General features: G+C 39.9%; 2 protein-coding genes and 1 pseudogene across 3 annotated transcripts in view; 1 reads left to right on the top strand and 2 right to left on the bottom strand.

Moving 5' to 3' along the window:
• Positions 1–3,684, bottom strand: part of LOC146461078 (ADP-ribosylhydrolase ARH1-like) — a 10,109-nt pseudogene extending 6,425 nt beyond the window's left edge. Inside the window, exons 1-4 of the transcript XR_014857488.1 lie at positions 3,651–3,684; positions 3,464–3,546; positions 2,969–3,294; positions 248–476 (exon numbers count right to left, since the gene is read on the bottom strand). The product of XR_014857488.1 is annotated as an ADP-ribosylhydrolase ARH1-like (transcript). The remainder of the gene's footprint in view (positions 1–247; positions 477–2,968; positions 3,295–3,463; positions 3,547–3,650) is intronic.
• LOC146461076 (ADP-ribosylhydrolase ARH1-like) overlaps positions 1–11,878 on the bottom strand; it is a 54,038-nt gene that overhangs the window by 7,642 nt on the left and 34,518 nt on the right. The gene's annotated exons all lie outside the window — the stretch shown is intronic.
• On the top strand, positions 3,799–9,275 carry LOC146461077 (uncharacterized). The gene is made up of 3 exons (XM_085087265.1): positions 3,799–3,878; positions 6,363–8,878; positions 8,985–9,275. The coding sequence occupies exons 2-3, from the start codon at positions 6,392–6,394 to the stop codon at positions 9,273–9,275; spliced, it is 2,778 nt and encodes a 925-aa protein (XP_084943391.1). The 5' UTR covers positions 3,799–3,878; positions 6,363–6,391.

Genomic DNA, 11,878 nt, shown 5'->3' with positions numbered 1-11,878 from the left:
TATAAAAGTACCGGGGAGAAGTTATCAATGGAAATGTCAAGAAAATGCACCTTGGGTGATCATTAATCCTTAATTCTCATGACCTCAGGGGTTGAAATAAGTATATTTGATATTACAAGGAGAAATTTGATGCTGATCACTGTTAGGGCTTACAGGGTTAAAATTTATACAGATGTAGGCCCCTGTCAGTCAGCTCATATTAATGCTATTAAGTAAAGTAACATGAATAAAAAACATTACAAAGTACCCGTTGGGTGGTTATGAGTTATTCGTCCACTTTCAATACTAATAGCAATGAGATCATCAAGCTTCTCAGGGGAGTTATATAACAGGCCTATGCACATCGACCGCATGGCTGCTCCACATCCACCCCCACGGGGATTAAATGGCACCACATATCCTTGTGGAACGCCAGGTCGCAGCCTTGCACAATTTGACATTGTAGTATTCCCTGGTGCTCGACCAATCATGTCTTTCTAGAAACAAATATTCAAATATAACAGTGTTAATCAAAGTTGTCACAAGTTTCTGGACATATTTTCCAATCAATATTATAGTTTGTGAACTGCTACGAAAATCATTCTCTCAAACGTACATGTAAGCCCCCAAAATCTCAGATGCAAATGTCATTTTCATTAATGATATTAGCTCTCCGAAATATTAAGTCAGAAAAGATGAGGAGTGTGTGGAACAAATAATTTGGCTTTTGTGTTTAAAGCTGTTTTTATCATTCAACCCATTTGAATGCAAAATCCCCTTCAATAATAAATTTTTAAAAAACTTTTGTAGCCCTCCCTCCAAATAAGACCCTAAAAAACTCCTTTGCAGAACTTATTTTTGGGAATTAACATATGATAAAAGGTGGTTTTAGGGCTTGATAATGTTTTCAGACAACAACAAAACTTTAAATTACATATGCACAAGCAAATAAATAAGAGAGATAAGTAGCCTAGAGTACTGCCTAGCTTGGACAGTATAATCTGCACTTAATTTAAGCTCTTACATGTAACTCTTTACAAAACTCCTAGTCAAAACTGATTGTGTGGGATGGGAAACTCTTGAGGAACATATTCATACCCATATCTTGCAAAATGTTGGGCTAACATTTTTGAAGTTCTCTCATTTTTGTTTCCAAGATGCACTAGAACAAATCACAAGTTGTTCCTTTCAAGAATTGATTGGAGTTCTTTCCTCTTGTTATTCCTCGCGAAGTTTAAGCGAGGTTAATAAATTTGTCGGGCCGAGCGGAGCTAAGCTGCATGAATTCGAGCGAAAAATATATTTATATATAGCTTTGAAGATGTCCGCATTGTTGCCTAGCAACAGTGAAAAACAAAGTATGAATGACGTCAGACAAAGAGAACGTTGCTAGCCAGCCGTAGGTTGGGCCGACACACTGGCGTCAACAGTTTGCTGGAGCAAAATTTGCATACATTGGGAAAGTTTGCTTTCATTGCCGAATCAAATTTCAACTGCAATGTTCATCAATATTCACTGGATAGAAATATCTCTGCAGAATCTTTCCCCTTTCTTCCAGAAAACTTTTTTGGGAAAGATTGCATTGAAGAAATTACACATTTTTCGCCGCTGTAAAATAATTTTCCGTGGGAAATAAATTCATCGAACACGACAGCGCTGCACGCCCATTGTACATTTCGTCGTGTCAGAAATAGATTTCAACCGCAAACTAGGCCGTTGAACTACGAAAAGACCAGGCTCATCAAAATACTTGCTATGCTCAGTAACCTTTTAATCTCCTCATTTGATGCTATAATACGAGTAAAGAGGGCTTTCCAACCAGCCCCAGTTTTTTTGCGAGTCACGTATTTCTAGTTCTTATAATAGAATTGTTTTGTAGCTAAGTGAAGGTCTTCTTTCACCTTTTTCTGACAGAAGAGGAAATAAAACCCCATGATACTTCCTGTTAATTAAGAAAAAAAACAGTAGTAACAAAAATTATCATGCTTTATCTAGGTTGTAACATGTCACAAGAAAGAATAAAGAAACAAACAAGTAGATTTAATTAAATAAATAAATAAATAAATAAACAATAATTAAGATAGGAAATAGAAAAAAAGGATCACTTAGCATATAGACATCTAAATATAAATGACCATAATGTGCCCGTTGTAGCTGAACAGTCACATAATACAAAACCCACCATACTGGAGAGACCCTGGAGAGCAAGCTTAATGCACAGTGGGACATCCAAAACTAAAAAAAATTCAAGTTTGGCTGGATTAAGGTGACTCCATACAGTTATTTGGCGCACGGCGACTGGGTTCTAAAATGGTGCGAACAGTTTTCTAACTGATACTGGAATTTTCATTATGTGGCGCACATAAACAAGGCCAGTTTTAGGATGAAAAATAAGGCTATTTTAATGAGTTTTCCACTGTGAATTTTTCTGAAAATTGGCTCAATGTTAGGATTTATCTGGTATTTGTACTCCAAAAAATCTTAGGAAGAATTATACACAGATCTTTAACAACTGGAATAAATGGCAAAAACGATAATTGCAGAAATTGGCCAAACGTCATACATGTATGTACAGAATTTGTTCTGACTTTACAAGGAGACATTTTGGAGTTTCTCTCTTCTTTACACAAAAAATAACAAAATTTTACCATGGGATATTCAGACAAACCCGTTTTGAAACTAGCTAGGAGTAAAGGAATCAACAGATGTATCATCGGCTGGTTGCCATGGAAATGGAGTTTACCAGTAGTAACAGTGTTCTTAGTTTGAACCCAGATATTTTCACAGGGCTGAAAGAACCAGAACATCAAGAAAAATATATATATTACTACTAGCGAAAACTGAAGAAATGGTATAGAGCCACCTTAAGTCGCTTTGTTTTGGATGTCCCATTGCAAAACTTGCTGTCCAGCATGGCGGATTCTGTACCATGTGACCGTTCGTTGTGAAGGGCTCATTCTGTTGATGCAGGCTTATGATGTAGGCTTACCATACTTTCTTTGTACATGGAAGCTAATGTGCTGAAGAGCTCCTCATGTGTCTTCCAAGATGACACCAATGCCTCGGCGGTAGCCAGGTGTAAAACGGTATCATCACTCACCATCCAGCCTTTGATCTCAATATTCTGGAGACCGCCAAGCTCTTGTAATTCTTCGTGGATATCTTGTCCAGAATGACAAAATTCCCAGTCGCCATTCTTGTAGCCCAAGGCATCTCCTGTAGCACTTAGGTGCATACAAGCTTTAAACTGATCCTTAGAAAAAGGCATTTTGAAATTGGAATCACCTCTCAATGCAGCACTACCCTTACTGTGACCTAGAAAATAAAAGGAATTAAGTTCTGTGTGAATGGGTTAAGCAGGTTTTAATTTAATATTCAAAGAGATTTCCGTGGACACTGGAACCCTAGAATGCCAGAAACCCAAATCCTTCCTTACTAGTTAGTACATTCATGGCTTCATGAAGACAGCTGAAAGGTAACTTACCGAATACAATTAAGTTATTAATTTTCACCATCTGAGCTCCCTTCATCGGAGTTATCAAATAATTTAGTAACTGTTGGCTGCGCCTGCTTGAAACGCAAAACCAGTAACAATTTTTCAGCGACTATCAAACTAAGAAAGTGTTTAAGGCTTAAAAGGAGTCATACATTTGAAAAAAAGCTCTACTTACGTGCTCCAGAGTCGGGCCATCGCTGGAATATTATTGTGGATTGTCAATTCTTCCGAAGTAAGCTTTCGTAGGAGAAGCGTACCATGCTAGTCGGATCCAGTGTTTCTCGGTTTAATTTGTCACGCGATTTCTCCTACTTGTTCCAACTCTTTGAATGCTTGATCACGGTGGAGAATTTTGTCGTTCATCACACTTTCTCGGCTTAAAAAGGTGTGTTCTTATAACCAGGTAACACAATTTAATATCAATTTAAACCTTTAAAAAGTGTTCATCTTGAGTTTTCTGGGGCTTACAGTGTGTTTTAACATTGGGCTACTCCGGATTTTCGCAGTTTTTGAAAAGATTCACCTAATGGTGTAAAATCTAAGCGCACAATTTCAGTCGTATAAAGATTTAAAAGTTGAAAAAAGGAAGGAAAGAGAAAGCACTGACAAGAAAGTTCAGGGTTGATGTGTCTATTCGTCTGCTCCTCAATCAATAGACAGGGTCGAGCATCGATCATGAGTCCTGATGAGTCGTACAGAGAGGTCAAAAAGGACAGAATTTACGCTTATGTGTAAAACTATATATAAGCTAATTATTTTCAGTATTTTATTAACAATGAGATTTATTATGTACAGAACAATTCAGATATAACGCAGATACATAAAACGTCCATATGAGTACTTCATGATTCGCATATTTTTAACAGTTATCCTAAGAAATCGCCCCTAATAATGATATTTATCAGAAATACACCGTCTATTCGGTCGGTAAAATATTCAATAAACGGCTCAATATTATACATCTTAAATATATTCATCTCTCTTTGGACCAAAAGCGGCTATTATCCCATGACGTAACGGCCGCGTTTTGTTCTGCATTTATAGTGGTGGGTATACACCGAACAGCGGCCTCAAAAACAGCTTCTGTATACAGGGAATACAGCCGGACAAGATTATATGAAAACCGTGACACGAGGTCATACAGCCGTAGGTCGTGTTGACTAAAATCACGCGACATTCCGCAAGATTGAGCAGAATAATTGTTTTGTTATTCAACGCGGGTGCAACAAAGGAAATAGGGAACGTCTGCACGCAGGCTATACATTGATAACAAAGCGCAGTTTTCTTGCAGAAAAGCTGGAGATGATCTTTTTTTGTCACCCTCAATATTCGTCATCTTTATACAACATTGTTTTAAAAATATCAATTGTGTTAAAATTATAGATGATGCTGAATGTTGAGCACACCATGACCATGTTTGGACGGCGTTACAATTTGTTATATGCATACAAGTATATTGTATACCCCAGCTATGTCACGAAATCTGGGTGACTTTAACCCGAAGTTAGTTTTTGTCTCTGTGCGCTTGACAAACATTTGGAACAATTTCCGTCAATAATGATACATGTGGACTTCCATCTAGAGAAAGTGTTCGATAGTCCCAATTTCTAAATCTTTTGGCAGTTTTTCTGTTTTGTTTTTGTTTTTTAATTTTTTTTGGGAAGTTATATCAATAACTGTCTTTAGTTTTAAAATAAAACTATTACAGTTAATTCAAACTCTCTGCAACGACAACCTTCAAGGGGCACTGTCACGAAATTTTCGTAACGTGTAAAAGCCAAAAGATTTTTTCATCAGTGAAAACCTGCAAACAATGATCCAGTTTCGTAAAAAAGTGGTCTGCCAAGGATGATGCGGATAAATTGGGACTACAACTTGAAAATGTTTGTCTAGCGTTTTCAAGTTTTCTCGTTTTGAGTGGGAAATTTCTCCAGAAAACAACAGAGGTTTACTCTCCCAAGGAGAATTCCGTTTGATATCGTCCTCCTGCGGTTGCAGAAACATTTCTTGCTTCAACAAACGTACGGTGGCATGATTTCACCACGGTTTTACAAGAAGGCAGCAAAATTGTCATGACAGTGTCCCTTTCAGACAGACGTTTTTGGTCATCATAGAAAGATTATGGGGTGGTTGTAAATTTAGATTTAGTCAAATTCGTCACTAAGTGTGACGGGGGAAAGAAACAGAACTTTCGCAGTTCCTTGCAAACTAACCCCCAACTATTGCACACACAAAGACCAGACCAGCACACCGGGAACTCCATGCCCCACTCTTTTCGATTACTGTGTGGTTCTTTAACGTCCCACAAGGTTATGAACAGGGAAGTGTTGTGAGACGGGTCCTACGGCTAATTGTCCTTATCCGAGAAGACTAGAAAGTCTAGCCATTTGCAGATATCAGAGCAAAGGCAGAGGATTTGTATGAATGAATGACTAGTCAGGACAAGAAAACATGCAGACAAGTGGCCGTAGTTTGGAGACTGCGGCCATTAGCAGAGGTTTGAGTCATTGCAACATTGTAACACATCGATACATGTTAGGAGAAACAAATATTTACAGGTTCTGTAAATATTGTTCTCGTGGTTCTCCAACCTCGTTCCCAGGCTATCTCTTCTTCACGTCCCAGGACGGAGAGACCCTAGGAACGAGGCTGATTGTTCTCCAGTATTTCTTGTCGTTCTAGTTGGGAGAATTTGTTTATATCAATTCAAGACAATATCTTCTTTTTTCTTTTTTTTTTCATTTGTGATCATTTTACTTTATTCTCATGATGCATGGCATGCCGTGTACCATCGAGTAATGATGTTGTAAGGTTTACAGCATTAAACTTGAGCAATCAGTTGGCCCTTTCTTCAATAATAATGTCTCAAATGGATTCCCTTCAACAGAAAACAAAACTGCAAAGTTACCTTGCAATATGTCGGACAAAGAATTTACTTTGGAAGAGCTCAACTACTTCCGTGTCTGCTACATCACTGCCAACGTCATCCGGAACGGACTGCAGTCCGTGTTTAAACAAGAATGGGACAGAGTCCACGGATGGAGGTTGGGTCCATGGCAGGACACTGAAAAAAATGGACAAGACTTTTTTAACATGGAATCCCCAAAAAGTCGAAACAAGAACGTGAGATTCCTGAGTATCATACAAAATGGAAATACAAGTGAGTGGGACTGTTCATGTTTCTTCTTTGCAATTCTCTTTTCTGATTCGCTTGGATCATTGGCGAGTCCTACAGTTGCCATAAACGTCGATGATCTACGTGTTTTCCGAAACAGAGTTTTTGCACATCTTTCTCAAGCCAGTATTTTGGAGACTGACTTTCAGGCCAACGTGAAATGGGTCTTGAAAACGTTCACAGCTCTGCATCTTGACACAAAAGAGCTACAGGAAGTCAGTAAACTGAACAGTTTTCCAACTAGGGAACTTCAGCAGCTTCGAGAGCAGATTGGTATCTTGGAAGAGGAACTACAAGCCAAGCCTAAATCCTTCATGTGCCTTCCACCTAAGCCATCCCATCAAGTAACTGAACGAAAATCAGAAGTTGAAACTCTGATGCAGACGTTCATGGACCTCCAAAACACCCATGAAGATGGGTCCGTTGTGACAGTGTATGTCTCCGGTAACCCCGGTTGTGGCAAGAGTCAGATTGCTCGTGAGGTCGGGAAAAAGTTCTATGATGAGGCAGTTTCTGACGGTAACCAGGACACCTGCGTATTTGTAATGACCTTGAATGCTGAAAGTGAGCAGTCAATACTAGATTCATACTGTCACCTTGCCCGTGAACTTGGGGTTACAGAATACTCGCTGAATAGTATCACTGGGTCAGATTCAAAGTTGAAGCCTGATGAAAGGATTGCCCATCTTAAAACCCTTGTTTCTGCCAAAGCAAAAGACTATTCCACGTGGCTGGTAATATTTGACAATGCCAATGACTTGAGGGGCATACGGAATTGCTGGCCTGATGACAAATGGGGTGGACGTGGTAAAGTTCTCGTTACCACTCAGGACAGTGCCAGTGTACCATTTGCTGATCCATCCTGTGGACATATTTCCCTTAGTCGAGGAATGCAAATGGACGATGCATTGTCTCTTCTCAGAAACATTTGCCAGTTTTCATGTGATGACGAGGAACTAGAGCAATCTGTTGTCATGGAATTAGATTTACAACCCTTGGCAATCGCTTGTGCCGCACTCTATGTTCGCTATTTGCAGGCCGATGGAGTCACAAATCGCGTCAGTCCGGGGACCTCTACCTGGAAGAGTTACCTCAAGAAACTAGGAAAGGGAAAGAGGCATTTGACAGAGAAAATTTACGAACAAACAAGCAAGAATTACCCATTGTCAATGTCATCAGCCGTCACAATGGCTGTGCTTAAGCTTGTGGAGAATGAAGCTTTGAAACACGTAGTCGATTTCCTGGGTTTGGGTGCACCAGCACCAAATGACTTTGACATCATTGTCAGTTTCGTGACAAAACAAGAACCAGATCTTGATGAGGATACGACTGCTGCTGACATAGCGAAGTGCTCTTTGTTGATTCCGCTTGTTCTGGAGGATTGCCGAAGAACTCTCATAAAGGTGCATCGGGTCGTTCATGATGCCTTCAAGAACTACATACTTGACAACTACAGCAAGCCGAAGATTGCCTCTCTCACCTGCAAGTTCACGGAGACATTATCTCCTTTTGCACAACATAGTTTGTTTCAATTTGACCTGGAGTTTCACATCTCTTCAAAGCAGATGGCTCCTCATTTGGAATCACTCAGCACTTATTTGGAGGCACCATCCAAATGTTTTTCAGATGTAACAAGTCATGAAAGATCTGTATTTAAACATTCATTTCTTAATTTTGGTGATATTTGCAGACAACACGACCTTCTTTCCGCAGCCCAAACGTATTTTGAACATGCCCTTGAGATCTTTAATGGTGAATGCGGTGGTGACGATAGCCAAATTAAGCTAAAAGCAACCATCCTAAACAATTTAGGCATTGTCTATCATGACTTAGGGCAGTTTAAGAAGGCCAAGGATCACCATGAGGATGCTCTGGTTTTGCTGGAAAGTATAAATCCGAACAAACCATCTCATGAAAAAGCGGATTCTTTTATCAAACTTGGAAATGTACTTTTCAGTGTTGGCAACCTTGAAAAAGCAAAAGAATATTTTTGCAAGTCTTTAACAATGAGAGAAATTCTGTATGTTGATGAGCACTCTACTGTTGCTGATGCACTTACCAACCTTGGGATGGTCCACAGCGTGTTGGATGACTTGCAAAGTGCCGAAAACCTTTTCCTAAGATCCTGTACTCTGAGGGAAACAATTTTTGGGAAAATGCATCCACGCGTTGCCGATTCTTTGAGTAATCTTGGTGTTGTATACAGCAAATTAAGCCAGCATGAGAAGGCAATACAATACCACACACAAGCTCTGGAAATGAGAAAAAAACCTTTTTTTTGCAAATAATATATTGATCTCCGATTCTTTCAATAATCTTGGTCTGGCTTACAAGTTTGTTGGCAAGCTGGAACAAACCAGGCATTGCTATGAATGTGCACTGCGAATCAGGGAACAAACGTTGGACAAAGAACACCCAGCCGCAGCAGAAATGTTAAGCAACCTTGGTGTGTTGTATATGGATTTGGGTGAATTACGGAAGGCTAAAGACCTGTTCCACAGAGCATTGCAAACCAGGATCGAAGTATTGGGCCTTAATCACTGCGTTGTTGGCGATTGTTTGTTGAACCTCGGACTCGTACACGAACGTTGCAACGAGTACGATGTTGCATCCAGGCATTTTTAGAGAGCTGTGGATATCTATGGATTGACTTATCATACCGGTCACATGTTATACCAGTCCGCAGTTGAAGGCTTAGCACGAGTTTCTCAAGACAATGAGCTTTTTGATCCAACAGAAAGATTCAATTCCAATCCTTCAATTCCATCTCGCTCTGCTGTTCGCTTTCGTTACGCACGATCCAAAAGTAGTAAACGTTCACGGTGTTTGATCTGTTAATTTCGAATTGATTGTAACTGATATATATTGATGGTGAAACACAATTTGACGTCACATTCGACCGCGTATCAAGGACGCCTGAGAACGAGGCTTCTGTTGAGACAACAGGGTCCAGAGGAGACTGCCATCTTCGCATAAGCCTCGCATACATCTCTCATTGGTGACTCTCATTGGTGCTGTGGCCCCTTATCAATGCAAACTGTCTTCTGTTTCTTTTTGTTGGTTGCGCGGTTCCTGCCACAGTTTATTTTCCACTACAAAAAAAAACAGAAAGCAGACGTTGACCACGGAGGCAATATGCGTTGCAAAAAGGGCAGCAAATTTTGACATTTTACGAGCGAGGCATGAAGGACATGTTCGCGAGCGAGGCATGAGAGACATGTTCGGTCAGAAGGCCTCTCAAATTTTTACACCAAGTGTTTGAAGCCGTAACTCGAAACATGTCTTGATGATGAAATACATGTCCCACTAAGCTGTTTTGGTAAAAGGAAAAATTTTGAAAAAGAAGACTACATTTTCTACTGGTCAGCTCACTTTGCTTCCTTTTTACATCATGCTGTGTCTACCCATAAATCTTTTTGCAATAGTTGAGTGTTCTTCACTGTAAAAGTCCATCTATACGTTTAGTATTTTATTTTAAATGAGCCCTCCACCCGAGAAGAAACAAAGTGCGTTTTCACAAATAACCGAAAAGCGTTTCCAATAGATGGGTTTATGATAACCATTTTGACCGCCTGCGTTTATCGAATAAAAGAACATCGTTTTGCGTCTACAAGTGAAGCGTACAGGTGTGGACATAATCTTGTGTGTACTCGGAAATATACGTTTGTTTTTATTAAAAGGTCTGATAGTTCAGTCCAAGAAATTAAGCCGCCCGATTGCGCAGAGTTTCCCAGAGTCCTAGGCGTATCACTTATAAAGCCGGGAGGATCTGGGGTCGAGAATGGCCCCGGTATAGAGTGACGCATCCGAATGTTGTAAATTACGTGACGTTTGCGTCGATCAGAAATATTATAAAACTAGCGTGATAAATCTGTTATCGCGTGACTTGCATCCGAATGGCTCCATGGGAATGGCAGTGAAAAATCACTTTCACTTTCTATTCATCAGACGAGGAAGTCTGACTCGTCCCCAGTCGTCTCTCTTGTTGGGAAACGCAGAGCGCGAAGTGTGATGGGAAGGAAGAAAGCGAAGCGCTCCCCGTCACGCGAGACAAGAGAGACTAGAGACCGACTGGGGACGAGTCAGCGCGGAAGTGATGAAATAGAGGAAGCAAAACAGCGCCTTTCTGCGTTAACTTCGATATTTCTTTTCCGATAGCTTAAAGGTAAGTTGTTTGGGGCAAGGTATTCTGCAATTTATACTCCATAAGTCATTTTGCTGGCATGCAGATCTTTCAACAAAATTGTGACATAACACCATGCAACGGCAATTTATATTGAATAGCATAGGCAAGCATGCGGGTTATTAATTCAAGGTGGAAATCAACGACTGTTTACTACGAAAGCCGAGGAGGGACTTCCGACTTCGGACTTCTGACTTCCGACTTCCGACTTCCGACTTCCGACTTCTGACTTCCGACTTCCGACTTCCGACTTCCGACTTCCGACTTCTGACTTCCGACTTCCGACTTCCGACTTACAACTTTTTTTTTTATTTTTAATTTTTTTTATTTTTATCATTATTTTTTTAAATAAACTCTAGTGAGCAGCACACAGCAACAGATCTTGTCAACTTCTTTATTATCTACTACCGGTTTCGTCTGATAACACAGACTTCATCAGGGAGTTAGAACAAGAAAGTGAGGGAGCATATTTTATACCTAATCATTGTAGTACAAATCACGTTCCAACATGGGTGTGAACAGCGAAAAAACACCCAAAAAGCATTACGTGCAGGATATGACAGAAATACTGCGTGACGCTGAAAATGCGCAATGTTTAATTTTAGGGCTCACGGATTTAATGTTACAGTCAATCCAGGTCACGCGTGAACAGTATTTCTAAGAATGAAATGAACATTCGAATTTCTCTTTGTAATGCCCGACGTGTGAATGGAATGTTGGACATTTCTCTTGAAATCGTTCCGAAAAAGACGCATTGACCGAAAAAAAGATTCAAAATACTTGGGAAACAATTGTTATTCTTGAAATATTCAATTTTGCAAAGTAAACAAAAATTCATAGCTTTATACCGTCAATAAGCTAGGGAAATTTATACGGGAACTCTGAAATCTCGTTGGCGATTTTCAAAACTGACATGTAAATCTCCGTTCAAATTTCAAAAATATCGTTCACGCGTGACCTGGGTTGACCGTAAATCTTAACGTTAAATCTTTAATAGAAAAAACTACCTCCAAAGATACGGGATCGCAATGGGTACAAAGATGGC

This window comes from Pavona decussata, unplaced genomic scaffold (assembly GCF_977016875.1).
Source record: "Pavona decussata unplaced genomic scaffold, jaPavDecu1.1 SCAFFOLD_202, whole genome shotgun sequence".
In the NCBI taxonomy this organism is placed as follows: domain Eukaryota; kingdom Metazoa; phylum Cnidaria; class Anthozoa; order Scleractinia; family Agariciidae; genus Pavona; species Pavona decussata.
The sequence above is the reverse complement of the archived record's forward strand: the minus strand, read 5'-3'. Positions and strand labels throughout refer to the sequence as shown.